The sequence below is a fragment of the Panthera leo genome, chromosome A2, assembly GCF_018350215.1.
Source record: "Panthera leo isolate Ple1 chromosome A2, P.leo_Ple1_pat1.1, whole genome shotgun sequence".
Lineage (NCBI taxonomy): Eukaryota > Metazoa > Chordata > Mammalia > Carnivora > Felidae > Panthera > Panthera leo.
Genome location: NC_056680.1, coordinates 95,001,249 through 95,019,535, shown reverse-complemented (window position 1 = coordinate 95,019,535; position 18,287 = coordinate 95,001,249). Strand labels below are relative to the sequence as shown.

At 39.3% G+C, this 18,287-nt stretch overlaps 1 protein-coding gene across 4 annotated transcripts in view; it reads left to right on the top strand.

Annotated features, from left to right (window-relative positions):
- CDK6 (cyclin dependent kinase 6) overlaps positions 1 to 18,287 on the top strand; it is a 247,832-nt gene that overhangs the window by 163,559 nt on the left and 65,986 nt on the right. For all 4 annotated transcript variants that reach the window (XM_042917832.1, XM_042917860.1, XM_042917853.1 and 1 more), the window contains one exon: positions 15,479 to 15,588. In XM_042917832.1, the coding sequence (XP_042773766.1) occupies positions 15,479 to 15,588 (110 nt within the window). The remainder of the gene's footprint in view (positions 1 to 15,478; positions 15,589 to 18,287) is intronic.

The following is an 18,287-nucleotide window of genomic DNA, read 5'->3' as shown; positions in this document are numbered from 1 at the left end:
GGCTAAGCCCTACTTCAAATCCTTGTGTTTACTAGCTAATTGGTCCTGAACAGGTTACTTAACTTGAGTTTCAACTTCCTTATCTTTAAAGATAGATTCATTGATACTGCCTTCATACCATTAAACTGAAGATTATAGAAGGTAACAGATGAAGTCAATCCAGCATAGTACTTTACATCTTTCCCTCCTTCCCTAGCCCACTTCTTTGCCCCTAGGTAGGATGAAAATAAAAAGTATTTAGAGGAAAGATCACAAAATCCCACAATAATCCATCTGACATTTAACAGTCTTGTCAGAAAATAACTTCCTTCTGTCTAACTACCCTGTTTCTAATGCTGCAATCTAAGTGCTTCTCTCGGTTATGTCCTTCTTCTTTTCTGTTTGCAGTTGTAATCTTGCTAAATGCACTACGTGAAACGTCCTAGTCTTCAGAAGCATGTTTTAATTCTTGCCTTCAATAGCCAAAAGCACAAAATATAGTGGGAGCTCCAGAATCTTTGGTAGTTCTTTTCTGGTAGCCCAGGTCAGTTGGAAATTCCGTAGCTGGTTTTCTTTTCCAGCATGCATTTTTGTGAACATTTATGGATGGAGATGGGTAGCTAAAACTATGGGGGCAGTGGGTACTGAAGAATGAACCTGTGCCTTTTTTAGCTCCTTCCAGCTGAAGATCTCCAAATCCTTCTTGTTTAAGGAAGGCAGTGCCCACTGAGTTTTAAGATGTTGAAGAATGTTTGAAGCTGAACTTAATCTTAAAACTGCTCTCCCAGAGGTGCCTGGATGGTTCAGTCGGTTAAGCGTCTGACTCTTGATTTTGGCTCAGGTCATGATCTCGTGGTTCTTGAGTTCGAGCCCCACATCAGGCTCTGTGCTGACAACACAGAACCTGCTTCGGTTCTCTGTCTCCCTTACTTTCTGCCCCTTCCCCACTCCCATCTCTCAAAGATAAACATTACAACATTTTTTTAAACCATGCTTTTCCATTTCCCTGGTCACTTGCACTAACCATGTAACTTGCCAGTGCTCATTTGGTAGGTTTTCAAGGGAGGCGTGGACTTCAGAGACATTTGACTGTTTTCATGATAAAAAGTCCATTTTTAATACTCTTACAAATCTGAGTGATGATATTGCCTCCCAGAGCATATAGATTTTCTTAAGAGTTAGAACAACTTTTGAAAGGAAATGATGAGCTCTGCAGCCTGCCATATCCTGTGCTCAGAATAATTTTCATTTCTACTTATCTGTGAAGGTTGAAGGAATGTCTACAAATATTTGCTTGGTTTCTATGGTGAAGGCAGAGAGATCAAGCATGTGATTGTTTAGTGTCAAAATCAAAACTACACCATACTGTACTTCTAAAAAGAGAGTAAGTTTGTTACTTGAAACGTAATAGACATTTAGCAAGTGGTAACTATTTTTAAGTTTCACAAGTTCAAGATGAAATTTAAACAATACAGCCTGAAGGAAAACATGACCTTTGGACATTTTAAAACTTTGTTTTACAAAAATAAAACGGTCTTCAACTTGATTAAAAAGTCCTGTGATAACTAAAGATGGTGGACTCTCAGAATACCTGGTATAGGGATGGGGACATGATTGTGGTTTGTGTATTTATGCTGTATCGGAAGCCCTGCATCCTGCCCTGGGTTATCTCTCCTAACTCTATAACCCTCTATTCTGCTGTCTTCTGGCTCCCCATACATTTTTTGGAATATACATTTGTTTTGTGCCTGCTATACACAGCACTCTGAGGTGGTGTGGGTGTAAAGTCCACATGGGAATGGTGTCTGCCCTCAAAGGGCTGACTTTGGATCTAGTAGGCAGTAAGTACACAGTGAACGGGATATAGTGTGATAAGTGCTGGGGTTACATGGAATTGGGAAGGACTAGCCAGGGCAGGGTTCACAAGAAATAAGAATGATACTGTGAGAAGACATTCCCGAGAAAGGTCTCAGCATACGGCAAGGCCATGAGGCATGACACATAAAGCATCTGAGCAGCTTGAGGAAAGCATTCGTGTCAAGGAGGAGCAGGAAATAAAACCAGAGAGAAGGTGAAAGCCAGATCATAAGGGCACTGTGGGTAAACTGGACTTGAACTTGTTCCTAAAAGCTCTGAAGAATGGATGGATGTTAAGCAAAAGTGTTGTAAGCATGGCTTCAGATGCAATAGAGAGGACAGAGTGGAAGGAGGCAGACTGGTAGGAAAAAAGCCCAAAGGAAGTTTGGGACCATCAGGAGAGGACAGGTTCACAATGGAATTGTCAGGATCTGGTGACCTCACTGATAGTGAAGCTGAGTGAAGAATGTGGGTAGCTGGTGATTTTGCTTGCAGACACAGGGAATCTAAGAGGAGAAACAAATTTCAGAGGAACAACAGTGCATGCATTTTGAAATTGAAGTACGTGTATGAGTACTGCATGGTTACATCCAGGAGAGAGTCGGATACATGGGTCTATGGAGTTCTTGCTACAGGGTGGCGCTGGAGGGCATCCACATATGATGTTCCCCAGAGGTTGTGTACATCACATAAGAATAGTAACTGCCTGAGGATCTTAGCCTTAAAGAAAACAACTACTTAAGGGACTGGTAGGGGAAGACACCTCCAAGTAGGAGGGACACCAGGACAGGACTCTAACATTATTCATTTAAATCACTACAGCTCACCCCCCACCCCCATTGTTTTTCAGCCAACCCATTTGACTTGCTGCTTTCCTAATTTGTGACCATCCTGTCCAAGACTGACAGGGTGCCTCTCTAAGAGTGGGCGCAAACGTGATGAACTGAACTGAAGTTCACTTGGGCCTTTAAGGCCTGATGTCTGGAGATTATCTTTTTTAGGTTGATATGCTAAAATATTAGCAGAATGAGAGAGAGGTATACGGCTCAGAAAGAGATGGTAAGTGCCGCTGGTATCATGAAAGGTCAGAAGCCTGGATCCCTGAACTCCACCTCCCTTCATCCTTCAGTGGGGTCATTATCATCGCCCCTTGAACACAGTACACAGGCCCTTGACTACTGAGTCAGGGAAGATTCCTTCCATCTCCACTTGGAGGGAATACTCATCTCAGTTCTGTTTCCCGGTGTCATTACCCTCCGAATCGCCTTACAAATCCTCTGAATCACATTGGGTTCAGCCTCACCTCACTCCAAAGATCCAGTTTCTTTTTTAAAGATTCATGATTATTCAAAAGTACTAAGTTATTATTAAATGTTATTGTCCCCATATTCTCCAGTCTGGCAGAGTGCCTCCATCCACCATCAGCACTGCCCCTAAGGTTCCCTGTGCTTCATTTATGTATCCAGTCATCAGATAATTACTGAACACCTTTCAGGCATGACCCTGCGTATACACTGTGACCAATAAATTGAATGACCGTAATGGAAAATAGAAGGTTCAAGTGCTGTAGAAATTTGGTGGAAGCTCAGGAGAGAGCAATCATTTCCAGTTGGGAGACCAGGAAAGGCTTCATGGAGGAAGTGATATGTGAAGATTCAGACCTGCAGAGACTGACGGAAAGAATATCCCACAAAGAGAACCACAAGCAATGGCCAGGTGGTTGGAAATCACATCTAGATGGAGCCAGTGGCTCCATTTGTGAACCAGGACAACTGTAGGTCCTAGGAAGGATAGACAACCTTGCTGCTGATAATGGATATGTCAGAGCAGAGGCCAAGATCGTTTGTTGTTGGCGCAGTGCTGTGTTGAGAATCTCATTTTTTGTCATCTCATCTGTCAAAACATCTTATTCTGGCCCTTAGATTATAACTGAGTCTATTTGAAATGACTCAGTTATTTGTTGCAAAGTACTTTGTGTGTTAACTTTTATTGGTATTTAATTCTTTTTTTTTTTTATTTTTATTTAATTTATTTTTTTAAATTTACATCCAAGTGAGTTAGCATATAGTGCAACAATGATTTCAGGAGTAGATTTCTTAATGCCTCTTACCCATTTAGCCCATTTAGCCCATCCCCCCTCCCACAACCCCTCCAGTAACCCTCTGTTTGTTACTCCATATTGAAGAGTCTCTTATGTTTTGTCCTCCTCCCTGTTTTTATATTCTTTTTGTTTCCATTCCCTTATGTTCATCTGTTTTTTATCTTAAATTCCTCATGAGTAAAGTCATATGATATTTGTCTTTCTCTGACTAATTTTGCTTAGTATAATACCCTCTAGTTCCATCCACATAGTTGCAAATGGCAAGATTTCATTCTTTTTGATTTCCCAGTAATACTCCACTGTGTGTGTGTGTGTGTGTGTGTGTGTGTGTGTGTGTGTGTGTGTATCACATCTTCTTTATCCATTCATCCATCAGTGGACATTGGGGCTCTTTCCATACTTTGCCTATTGTTGATAGTGCTGCTATAAACATTCGGACACATGCATGTGTCCCTTCGAAACAGCATCCCTGTATCCCTTGGATAAATACCTAGTAGTGCAATTCCTGGGTTGTAGGGTAGTTCTGCTTTTAATTTTCCAAGAAACCTCCATACTGTTTTCCAGAGTGGCTGCACCAGTTTGCATTCCCACCAGCAGTACAAAAGAGATCTTCTTTCTCTGCTTCCTCGTCAACATCTGTTGTTGCCTGAGTTGTTCATGTTAGCCATTCTGACAGGTGAGGGGTGGTATCTCATTGTGGTTTTGATTTGTATTTCCTGGATGATGAGTGATGTTGAACATTTTTTCCTGTGTCGGTTGGCCATCTGGATATCTTCTTTGGAGAAGTGTCTCTGCATGTCTTTTGCCAGTTTCTTCACTGGATTCTTTGTTTTTTGGGTGTTGAGTTTGGTAAGTTCTATATAGATTTTGGATACTAACCCTTTATCTGATATGTCATTTGCAAATATCTTCTCCCATCCTGTCGGTTGCCCTTTAGTTTTGCTGATTGTTTCCTTCACTGTACAGAAGCTTTTTGTTTTGATGAGGTCCCAATAGTTCATTTTTGCTTTTGTTTCCCTTGCCTCTGGAGACATGTTGAGTAAGAAGTTGTTGCAGCCAAGGTCAAAGAGGTTTTTGCCTGTTTTCTCCTCAAGGATTTTGGTGGCTTCCTGTCTTACGTTTTGGTCTTTCATCCATTTTGAGGGGTTTTTTGTGTAGGGTGTGAGAAAGCGGTCCAGGCTTATTTTTCTGCATGTCGCCATCTGGTTTTCCCAGCACCATTTGCTGAAGAGACTGTCTTTATTCCATTGGATATTCTTTCCTGCTTTGTCAAAGATTAGTTGGCCGTAGGTTTGTGGGTCCATTTCTGGGTTCTCTATTCTGTTCCATTGAACCGCGTGTCTGTTCTTGTGCCAGTACCATACTGTCTTGATGATTACAGCTCTGTAATGTAGCTTGAAGTCCAGGATTGGTATTTAATTCTTAATAGCTTCCATTTAACTGGCTTGGCAGAATTAGAATTCTGATTATGCTATTCTATTTTTTTTAAGTGTATTTATTTATTTTGAGAGAGAGAACATGAGCAGAATAGGGGCAGAGAGGGAGAGAGAGAATCGCAAGCAGGCTCTATGCTGTCAGCGCGGAGCCCGATGTAGGGCTCAATCCCAAAACTATGAGATCATGATCTGAGCCAAAATCAAGAGTCGGACACTTAACCAACTGAGCCACACAGGCATCCCTGAATATGATATTCTTTATTTAAATGTGTAACTTTAAAGAACTGAATTTTGAGACCCTTTATGAAAAGTCAGTGAAATTGCCACTAATTTTGATTTTTGCTTTGCAAAACCATAGTAGTTTTGTGAAAGGAAAAAACCATACATGCTAGAGAGTTTTATATTGGTTTGAAGCCAATAAACAGCTTAGAGCATGGTTTAGAAAGCCTTCATTTTGGCACTATAAGGATTGAGTTCTTCCAAGGATCGTATCCATATTCCTCAGAAATCCTTATCTAAGTTTACATTTGAGATGTGATGTTGAAGTGGACCCCAGAAGGAGAATATCACCATACTGATACCCTCCATAAGTAATTACTAAACCAAAGTACAGGCAAGGAAGTCCAAAGAATTCTTGGGTCTGTACAGTATCTACATTTTTTAAAGCTTCATGAACATTGCCGCATCATTTAGGGACTCTTAGAATCCAAACAGAAGTCATCTTACAGATGATTTTAGTCTAAATGCCCTTGTTGACAGAAATTAAAATGAAGCTTAGGTAAGAATTTGCTAGCCATGTTCGTTTCTTCATCTGCAAATCCAATGTGTTAGTCAAGGTCCCACTGGGAAATAGATGGCACACTCACAATAAGATAATTCAAGAAAGGTTTGTTTACAGAGACCAGATCTACAAAGGTGGTTTAGAGGAAGTGCAGTGGATGGTGCCGGAACTTTGATCTCAGTTGCAGCCAAGCTGTTACCATTCCCAAGCTTGACGGGAAGAGGGCGAGCAGTTCCCGGAATGGGTAGAGCCCAGGATGGAGAGAGACTTTGTAATGGCTGCACAGCCAGCTCTAGACAACCTTAATGGGAAGCAATCAGAGTGTTAAAGACTCACCTCAGGTTTCTCCCTTTCCCTGAACTCCTGCCTAGGCTTCCCAGTGGCTAAGCCCAGGAAGAAGCTGGAGGGCATGTGGTAGGTACAGATCCACCCCCGCCCCCCAGGGCAGAGACCATCTGAGAGACAGAAGGAAGATGACCAGCAAAGTGTTCATGACGTGCTTTTCTGCTCTTCGTGCATGTAGCCGTGCAATAAGGGCGGTTCAGATAATCTACAAAGTTTTTTCAGGATCTTGGTGAAAGGATCATGAATAAAAAAGACTGTTAAATCGAATATTAAGGAAGAGTGGTTTACTCTGATGTATTTTGAGTCCGAATTGGCTTGGGCTCTACTTTATCTTACACTGTTATTGAACTTGTTCAAAAAAATTGTGGGTAGAGATCAAAGCAGTTTAAATAGATACATCCACTTGAGTAAATATCCTTGAACTCCTCTCCCACCCTGCCGTCTTCCGCTCCCCCTCCTGTTGCCAAATCCATTCAGCACCTCTAGAGGCTGTTAATACATGTAATGATTATAATAAACATCGCATTTGCTTTGGTTCCAGCTGGCTCCAGCCACCAAACTCTGTCCCATAGTTCGTATTGTTGTCTTTGCTTAATAGACAACTGCATTGTTATCATTAGAGGCTACCTTTGTCATAGATTTCTAAGTGTTGATCTTTATACATTGCATTCATTGATTCCCTCTACATGTTTTTAAGTTTAAACTCACCATTATATTTTGTGTTTAAGAATATTTAGAATTATGAAGCCTCAGGTAGAATTGATTACATTGTTGAGAACATTCCTCACTTCATGCCCTAAGATCTTGAAACATGTTTTTTCAGTTTTGTCCATTCCTTAAAAAGCTTTGAGGTAAAAATTAATAAATCTGCTTGCATGTGACAAACTGGTTTTAAGTTAGGCAGTCTTCCATCAGAAAACTTTAGAAGTACAGAAGTGTGATAATTCCAAAGCAAATAGAATGTATATTTTACTGTCAGGAAAAATTGTTACAGTCTATTCTAAAAAACTGAATTTATATATTTTCAATCCCATGAAGTTGTAGAAATTATCATCATTTGAAATATTTTAGATAACAGTGACCTAAGTGAGGACTGAGAGACTCTGGATCAGAGAATATGGAATATTCTCCAGATAAATTAGCAAATTAAAACTGGGGACACTGCTGATATGTGAGATAATATTACATAAACTAGGGAACAACTATTAGATTTATATCTGTTGCAAAAGGTAGTAATTTGTTATTTTTAAATGAAGGCCTTGAGCATTGTTGGGTTTATTATTATTATTTTTTTAGAGAATTAACTGGAAATGAAAAGTCAATTAATACTTTCTTTTGGAATCCAAGCCTGTTGAATTCCACAAAGACTAAACCGAAAAGATGTCTCTTTAGACAAATGCTGATAGAGTATAAGCAGATACCTAATTAATAATTCTGACTCCTCCCATTTTCTTACAATGATTTACACATAGACCAACCAAAAATCTTAGAAATACCAAAGAGATTTTTTAATCTTTTTTTATTGAAGTTATTAAATAGGAATTTGACAAATAGATGTCATACCATACAGAGCACTGTTGTTCAAAACTGAATTTTGAAATCTTTTTCTTAAACCTTATTTTTAAGGAAATCATTTAACCCCAAAGGATAGCTGAGGTTTTGAGATCTGTAAAACTCTTTTAAGAGTTCACATTGAAATATCTCAAAGTGAATTTAAAATCTTTCCCTCTTGGTTATTTAATTACAACCTGTATGCTCGCCTGTTGATTTATGGATGTTTCCTGTGTTAGATATTGAGGAAGGAGCACAGAGTTGGAAGCAGATGGTCCTGGTGAGAGTCCCAGCTCTTCAGCATCTCTGCTCCATGATTCTGGCCAAATGACTTAGGCTCTCTGAAATTCAGTTTTCTTAGCTACCAAATGTGCTTACTAACAGCAGCTAACTGACTTTGTACTTCTGAAATCATCCTCCAGCCCCTTTTTCCTTTCCGCATTCCATCTCCTGCACTGCCATATTTTCATAGCAACTGTTCATTTAAAGCTTGTTGTTCAGGGGCACCTGAGTGGCTCAGTCAGTTAGGTGTCTAACTCTGGATTTGTGCTCAGGTCATGATCTGACGGTTTGTGAGTTTGAGTCCTGCATCAGGCTCTGCACTGCTTGGGATTCTCTCTCTCCCTCTTGCTGTCTGCCCCCCACCCCAACTCGTGCACTCTCTCTCTCTCTCTCAAAATAAAGTTAAAAAAATTTTTTTTAATTAAAAAAAAAAAAAGGCTTGGTGTCCATGTATAGAGTCCTAGCAGACATGCTATATACGTATATGATTATTGTATTACTACATATAATCTGTTAATAAAAATGAGAAGGAGAGCCGGGGGAGGGTGGTCAGTCAGTTGGGCATCACCTCTTGATTTTGGCTCAGGTCATGATCCCAAGGTCATGAGATCGAACCCCATGTCAGGCTCCACACTAAGCGTGGAACCTGCTTGAGATTTCCCTCTCTCCCTCTGCCCCTCTTCTTCACTTGCTCTCTTTCTCTCTCTCTCTCTCTCTCTCTCTCTCTCTCTCTCCAAAAAAAACCCAAAAATTATTACAATATATTTCACACTCTTCCAAAACTTACTTATTCACTTAACAGTATATCATGGACATCTATCTGTGGTAGCACAAATGAGTGGAAATGAAAACTAGCTCATCTTTTTTGATGTCGTGATAACTGAATAATATTCCCCTATTGGACATTTTGTGAGGTAAACATCCTTGTGAATATCTCTTTGTATACTAGACTAATATTTTGGATAAACTCCTGCAGGTAGAACTCTGGTTCAGCAACATGGGCACTATTCCTTTTATAAATACTATCAGATTGTCCTCTAAATAGGGTGTGCCAATTTAGTTTGAAACCGTTTTCCCATACCACAGCCAACCTGGAATTCATTTCCACTAATCAGGCAAAAATAATACCCCTTTATTGTGATGGCTTTCTTTATTCCTTCCTTATTTTTTTAATGAAATTAAGTAATCTTTGATAGTGTGTTTCTTCTTGTGAATTGTCTTTTTATATTCTTTATCCATTTTTCTGTTGTATTGTTTATTTATGTAATTTGTTTTAGATGTTTTAATCCAGGTTGTTATTTGCCTTTTGCCTTTATTTTATACTGTTTGACAACGGGAATTTCAGCTTGAAATAGCTGGATATGTGACTCTTCATCTCAAGGTTCTATATTTCTCTTCATGCTGAAAAAGTCCTCCATATCCTAAGGTCCTCTTCTGTTTTATTTCTTTTTTTTTTCTTTTTTTTTATGTTTATTTGCTCGGAGAGAGAGAGAACATATGCAAGCAGGGGAGGGACAGAGAGAGGGTGAGAGAGAATCCCAAGCAGGCCCTGCACTGACAGTGTGGATCCTGATGCGGGGCTCAAACTCCAACAAACCACGAGATCACAACTTGAGCCGAGATCGAGAGTCAGATGCTTAACCAACTGAGCCACCCAGGCACCCCTCTCTTCTGTTTTCTTCTAATACATTTTTCTAGCTCTACTTTTTAGGTGTTCTATGTATATACCATTTCTCCTTATACATGGTGTAAAGTAGGGATCCAACTTACTTTCTTCCAAATGGATGGCCAGTTGTCTTGATTTCAAATGTTGAAGTATATTTTCTAACTAAGATGAAATTCAGCACCTCTAATAAGAGTGTTAAACTCCATAAATAGATCAGTCTCTTTCTGGACTTCATTCTTTTTTTTAACCTGTTAGCACCTACTGTTTTCATTTCCATACCTTAGAATATATTTGCAAATTCTCCTCACCCTTATTTCTCAAAACTGGTTTTAGCTCTTTTTTAAGCATTATTCTGCCAGAGGCCGTGTATTGTCAAAGTTAAATTCCTCCCACAAATCATTGCATTGCCTTAAACTTTCATGTTAATATAGGAAGGACAATTTTTTTTTATAGTATGACTTTTTCCCCATCCTAGTCATGGTCTGTCTCATCATTTATTTAGTTTTTAAGTTCTTCAACAATAGCATATCATTTTATTTATATAGATTTTTCTTTTTTTTAAATTCTTCAGTGTTTTTTTGTTACTATTGTGAATAGGATACTTTTTACATTATATTTTGTAACTGACTTATTAAGATTTATGTATTTATTTTATATCTTATGTCTACCATCAGCTAAATTATTATTATCCTAATAATATTTTTGTTGTCATAAATTTTATTTACCAGAATATAAGGCCAATATGTATAGGGCAGAATCCCTTAGAAATACAAGGAGATTCTGCGGGGGAAAAAAAACAAAAACTCAATTCTCTTCCAGAGTTTGACAAAGTATAGAAAAATATAAGGATCTGTATGAGACAAAGTCTTATTAATAAAGAACCTCAGACTTAAGAGAATTGCTCTTCTGATACCCTATGATACAAAATCCAGGTATGCACATAGTCCTTCAGAAAGCAATAATAAATTCTTTCAAGTAGAAATTGTACAGGTTACATTCTCTGACCATGGATTTGTAAACCTAAGATTCCAACAATTAAAAAATAACCATAGGGGCACCCAGTAGGTTGAGAGTCTGACTTCAACTGAGGTCACAGCGGTTCTTGAGTTCGAGCCCCGTGGGTTCTGCACTGACAGCCCCTGCTTCAGATCTTCTGTCTTTCTCTCTCTCTGCCCCTCCCCCACTCACTCAAGCATGTGTACTCTCTCTCAAAAATAAGCATTTTTTAAAAAGAGAAATAAATAACTTGACCATATGGAAATTTTAAAGCATTTTTTTGAGTTTATTTATTTATTTTGAGAGAGACAGAGAGAGTAAGCAGGTGAGGGGCAGAGATAGAAGGAGAGAGGAGGGATCCCAAGCAGGCTTCTCACCGGCAGCACAGAGTCTTACTCGGACTCAAACTCATGAAATTGAGATCATGATCTGAGCCAAAACCAAGAGTTGGACACTTAACCAACTGAGCCACCGGGCACCCCTAAAACACTTTTCTACATAATGTATTCTTCAAAGTAGTTTATTCTTGGATTAAAGAGAAAATTAAAGTTAAATTATATATTATTTAAAGAACGAAAATGAGAAAAGTCCACTTAAAAATATATAAGTAAATCTTCTATCATTATTTAGAATTGAAAATAAGTCAAGTTTCGACATAGACAAATAAAGGCAAACAAAGAAACTAGGATGGGGAAATTTATAAAGATAAAAGTGGAAGTCAATAAAGTATAAAATAAAACAGTTATTCCCCCAAAAGGGAAATAAAGCTCTATGTCAGTTTTTAATAAATAATACAACTTAAGCTCCTGGAAAACTTGATATGAAGAAAAAACAAAATTACACAACATTAAGAAAGAAAATTCGATTTTCTCTTTCTCAGAAAACCGAGGAAACAAATGACATTACAATAATTATAAGAAATACTATGTACAGATTTAAGCCAATACATTTTAAAATCCAGATTAAGGGTTTTCATGGGGAAATCCTTTATCATTACCAAAATTGACTCAAAAAGAGACTGAAATCTAAACAGACTTAAGAAATTCAAAAGATTGTTAAATACGTAACTGCTAACAAAGATCCTGACCCAGATGGTTTTATGAGTGAGTCCTTTTAAGAGACTGATCATTCTGATGTTGCTTATAATATTCCAGAATACAGAGGATAGAAACCTTGCACATTTCTAATATCAAAACATGAAAAATTAACCCAAAAAATAAAACTGTAGATCAGTCTCACTTATGAATATAAGTTAATATTCTAAATAAATATTAACAGATAGAATGTAAGGGTCTATGAAAAGAATAATATATCATGATTGGGAGTGATTTACTCCAAAAAGGCAAGGATGGTACAATATTAGGATATCTATTAGTGTGATTAATATACCACTCATAGAATGAAGGAGAATGATCACATGGTCATTATTAATAGACATTTAAAGATATTTCATAAAAATTCATTATCCATTTTGACTGGTAACTAATTTTTAAAAGGAATAGAAAGGAACTTTCTAAACATATCAGTATAGTTATTTTAACTGTCTACACATTGATTTGATGATCATGATAGGTACACTGATTAAAGTACTACAAGTGAAAACAGTCCTACTAAAGAGTTTGGGGATGGGTAATCAGTCAGAAATCAGAGCCTCTTTAGAACAGCTTAAAATAATGCAATATTCAGATTAAAATTTTCATTCCATATGATGCTAGACTTTATTTCAAATGGAAGTGAGAAGGTGGGTGTGTACACTAGGTTTATAAACCACTAGCAGAAGAAACTTTATGGGCCATTTACACCCACACTTTTGTTTGCAGTGTATCAGAGAAGCAGGGAAATATTGATAAAGCAGAAATAATTTATGCAAGTAAAAACTAGAGCCCAGAATTGGATGGTCTTCTTAGCAAATGGAGTAAGTGCCTTCTTTCTCAGGAATGACTGGTGATTGAATTTTGCCCAATTATCTTCTAGGAATGATTGCCTTCAATCATTAATTAAGTATTTGTTAAACCCCAGTTGTTATGCGAGCAGTATTATGATGGGTATTTACAGATGTAACCATGGATAAAATCGGGTCCATGCCCTCTGAAACAAACTGTATTATGAACTATGTTACAAGGTGTGATTTTCAGGTGGCACTGGGTTCAGGGAGGTGATGGCATCAGAGGCAGGCTTTGTAAGATAAATAGAATTTCCACATGTGGAGAGAAGAAATGCTTCCCAGACCAGAACAATATCAACTAAAGCATGGAGGCAGGAGCTGGAGGAAATGTCTATATAATTGAGTGGTGCTCAGACCTAGCCAAGGATCAGTATTACCTGAAGAACTTTGTTAAAAAGAGAGAGAGAGAGAGAGAGAGAGAAGAACTCCAAGGACCCCACCATGGAGACCTAATTCAGTGACAGAGATAAGGCCCAGACATCTATGTTTTTCTAAAATCCCCATGGATGATTTCTGATGCACAGTCAGGGTTGAAACCCAGTGATGTGGTCTAGTATGTGACCAGCCTGTAAGGATTATGGAGATCCTATGGGATATACTGCTGGAAAGATAGAGCAGAGCCAATGATAACTGAGTAACACTATATGGTATTGTAGGTTTGTTTGCTTCCTTTTTTTAAAGTTTATTAATTTTATTTTGAGAGACGAGAAAGCACACACATTAGTGGAGAAGAGAGAGAGAGGGAGGTAGAGTATCCCAAGCAGGCTCCACGCTATCAGCACAGACCTCAATGCGGGGCTTGATCTCCTTAACTATGAGATCATGACCTAAGCTAAAATCAAAAGTCAGACACTTAACCAACTGAGCCACCGAGGCACCCCATCTGCTTCCTTTTTTTAATTTCTATTACATCACCACCATCCCTCCATTAGATATCAACCAGATATCCCTTACACAAAATTTGACCTCTTGTATGAATTCAAAGGAAAACCTGTTAAATGAGAGGAAGAGGAGGAACCAATTAAGAATCTTGTTCCAGTAAGATATGGCTGTATAATCCGCCCCCCCCCCCAAACTTAAAACAACAGTCATTTTATTATCACTTCTAATCCTGTGAGTTGACTGGACTCAGCTAGGCAGTTCTGCTTACTCACTGTGACATTGGCAGGGGTGGGCCACAGTTGTCTGGGGGATCAGTCCAACTGGAATGTCCAAGACGGCTCACTCACATGGCTTTCAGCCAAGAGCTCAGCTGGGGCTCTACAGTGGAACATCTTTGTGGGCTTCTCACTGCGTGGCACCTGGGCTCCAGAGGAAGTGTCTCAAGGGTAAGCATTCAAAAAGGCCCCGACTACCAGGCTTCTGCTGACCTAGTTTTGGTAGCCTCGGATATATTCTGTTAGTTGAGTTGACCAGATCACTGAGGCCAACTCCTCAATGGAAGGTGAATTTAACTCCATCCCTTGATAGGAGGAGCAGCACGTGCCCACAGGAAAGAAGGAAATAGATGGCTGTCGTGTTTTGGAGAATTGCTACTGCATTCTTCATGCACCAAGTACTATAGCATCAAAGTACATAAAGGAGAATTTTAGGAAGTTTAGATAGATGTCAACAAAAGTACAATTAAACAAAACAATAAGGATAAAAGGAATCTGAATAATACAAAATGCTTATGTAATAGATTTATGTCTTGAATTCCTTATCTGACGGTAAAGAATATTACCTTATTTCAGGCATCCATAGAATATCTGCTCTCCCCAAAAGAGAAGCACTTGAACCCCTATATACTGTATACAGTATTTATATACAGTATAAGGCTGAAGCCTATACATCTGTTTCCTTACCTCCCAGCCTTGCAGAAGTAGTTACAGTTGTGTTTGTTTCACCTGTTACTGTACACTACTCTGTATTAAAGGAGATTCTTCCTATTTGGGAATCCGGTACTCTGGATGGCTTTTTTACACATAGTATAAACAATTCAGTTACACATTCTGTCTTAAGTTGTTTTTTATTTGTTTTCTGAAAAGAGCGGCATTGAAGGGGGTTTATTTTGATTTTGCACAGTCTCATGATACGAGTAGTTTTGACTTGTCCTGGGTGCTCTTCATACTTCAAGGTCAACATCCAGCAACCACTGGACTCATCTTCTGATTTCCCAATACTACTGACCTAGGAATTGAGCTAGAATCATTGCCTACACTTATTTTCCATGTATTGTTTTTTTAAGCCCCTTAACAAAAAGAACAATTTTAAGATTCGTGTTTTTTTAAGTCTTTGCTTTGCTTTCTGAAATTCAGTTATTTTACCATCCTAGTAAGAAACACCCAAGTCTGAGGTGGGAACCCAGGTTGTGGGGATGATGTCATTTCCTGACCTGTCAGTAATGAGTCCTAGTTGTTTATTGCTTCTATCTCAGCGTCCCCATATGATGGCTAAGAGCTCTTTCTGAACTGGATCTTGGCATTAAACCAGCCAGGATGAGAAGTTTAAGCAACCAGCCATCTTCCTCAGTAACGCTCAGATCTGTTTGCCGTTGCAGGTCGTCACGCTGTGGTACAGAGCTCCAGAAGTCTTGCTTCAGTCCAGCTACGCCACCCCCGTGGACCTCTGGAGTGTTGGCTGCATATTTGCAGAAATGTTTCGTAGAAAGTAAGAGATGCCTTTTGTTTCACTCTGCCTTCCTTAGAAAGAGGCTTTTTGGTCTTCAGTAATTTAAGTGATAGCAAAGCATTTCTGTTGCAAGTAAGCTCATGCTAGGTCCAGATCCACCTGCCTCGGGTACCTTGTCAAAGCCTGTCCTGGAGATGCTGTCTCTATGGTGTACTTACGGTGTAAGTCCTTATGGTGTACTTTTGTATGACTCTAGCTTCCAGCTCTCAGAAACTCTGTTTGGAAAGTAACATGCCACTGTTCTTATGACTTATTTTTGTTGATGATGATAGGACGTAAAAATATCCTCACGGTGGACTTTGTACACAGGAGAAGGACAAAGGCTGTTAAATGTATGGAAATTTTGATGGTGAGAATAGTTGCTTAAACAGAATGTTCAGATTGAAAAGGAATAGGCAAAGAAGATGTCAGCACTGCTTCAGAATACTGAAAATGCTGTCAGATGGAGGAGAGATTAGACATACCCAGGCACCACAGAGAGCAAGACAAGGACCAAAGATACAGAAATTACAGAAATAAAGACTTTTGCACAGAAGTGGGAAAATCTAATGTTAGGCAGTCCCCTGAAGAGACGATTGGGGTCACTGAAAGTGGTGTATCCTCACTGGGTATTCAAGAAGAAACTGGACCACCACACATTGGAAGTGTTTGCAGTGGCATTCTTGGAGTGGGTGGATGGGCTAGATGACCTCCAGAGCCCTCTGATTCTGAGAGTCTATGATTCATTTGATTTTCAGGTCACAACAAGTAGCCAAACAATACAACAAAGATCTGCCGGGAAAATAATCCATTCCCAGGCACGAAATTCAGCAAATCAAAATTAAGCAGAGAACCTAATCATAATCTAATGACTCCTTGTTTTCTGTTTTCATTTCCCTATGTCCCTGGGAAACGTGAGTTGGGAAGCTGAGTATATTCCCGTTGCGCATGTTATGTTCAGAGTGTTGGCTACATGATAGCTCACAAGGAAGAGAAGTGCTTGACTCTTCTTCTGTTTTAACCAAATTAAGTTTTAGTGCATGTAATAAATTTGGGGACCTATTTTTAGAATTCAGCATTTTTGTATATTGCTCACAGGAAGGGATCATGCCAAAGAAATCAAAGTACATAGATGTTTGATGCAGGCCTACTGTATGCCAAGTACAGGACCAAACTTCTTCCCTTCTGTTACCTTTTTATGCTTCCTTATCAAAGATAACTGAGAGGCACCTGGGTGGCTCAGTGCGTTAAGCGGCTGACTCTTGATTTTGGCTCAGGTCATGATCTCTTTGTTCGTGAGATCGAGCCTCACCTTGGGCTTTACCCTGACAGCCCAGAGCCTGCCCTGACAGCCCAAAGCCTGCTTGGGATTCTCTCTCTCTGGCCCTCTCCTGAGCACATGCTCTCTAAATAAATAAATAAACTAATTAATTTAAAAAAAGATAATTGAGATGCAGTGATAAATTCATTTGTCTAACATCAAGCAGCTAAAAAGTAGCAAGGGTATTATTCCAAATGAAGTCTTGTGAGTTTTAATCCAATGTAGTTTTTCTACCAAGGAAGGAAGAAAATAAGTAATATTGAATTCAGCTGCAATGTTTACCAAACAAGCTAAATAAGTGGTTTGGAAGTGTAGTCCTTGGACCTAAGGCATCAGCATCACTAAGGACCTTGGTAGGAATGCAAATTCCCAGCTCCCCCCATCCCTACCCCAGCCCACTGGATCAGAGGCTCTTGGGCTGGGGCTCAGCAACTTGTGTTTTCACCAGCCCTCCTGGCTAGTCTAATTCACCCTCCAGGGTAAGGACCACGGGGTTGGATGACAAGATCACCAGGGATGAGCAATGTAGATGTGCAATTCCCAGACCTCTCCCTTAGAGATTCTGATTCATAACTAGGCTGGGGCCAGGCATTCTTGTTTTTAAAAGTACCTCATGTAAAATTCTTTTCATCAGACAAGTGTAGAAAACATTGGGTTAAAGCATTATGGTCAGAACAGGAAATAATTTACTGTCAGTATGGCAAGGTGGGAGACAAGCAGGCATTCTAGTTCATCCCATAAACAACTTCGTTCACCTAAGAGCTGATTAGAGAAATGTCTGTTAAAATTACATTGATATGTCCGGAATTGTCCTCAGATATAAAGATTGATCCTGCTTTTGTAATAAGGGGGAGAGTGATCAGTTTTGGGGGTTTTGTTTTGGAGGGGCTGTTTATTTTTAAATAGGCTTCATGCAGGGTTTTTGTTTTGGGGGGGACTGTTTGTTTTTAAGTAGGCTTCATGCCCAGTGTGGAGCCCAGTATTGGACTTGAACTCACAACCCTGAGATCAAGACTTGACCTGAGATCAAGAGTTGGATGCTTAGGGGCACCTGGGTGGCTCAGGTGGTTAAGCGTCCGACTTTGGCTCAGGTCATGATTTCTCTGTTCTTGAGTCAAGCCCTGTGCCGGGGTCTGTGCTGACAGCTCAGAGCCTGCAGCCTGCTTTGGATTCTGTGTCTCCCTCTCTCTCTGTTTCTCCCCCACTCACACTCTGTCTCTCTCTCAAAAGTGAATAAAGATTTAAAAACAAAACAAAACAAAAACAAAAAACGAGTTGGACGCTTAACCAACTGAGCCGGCTAGGCACCCCTGATCGGTTTTTTTTCAATAGTACAAGACTTGAATACCAGCCACTATTGATGATAAAACCATTATTT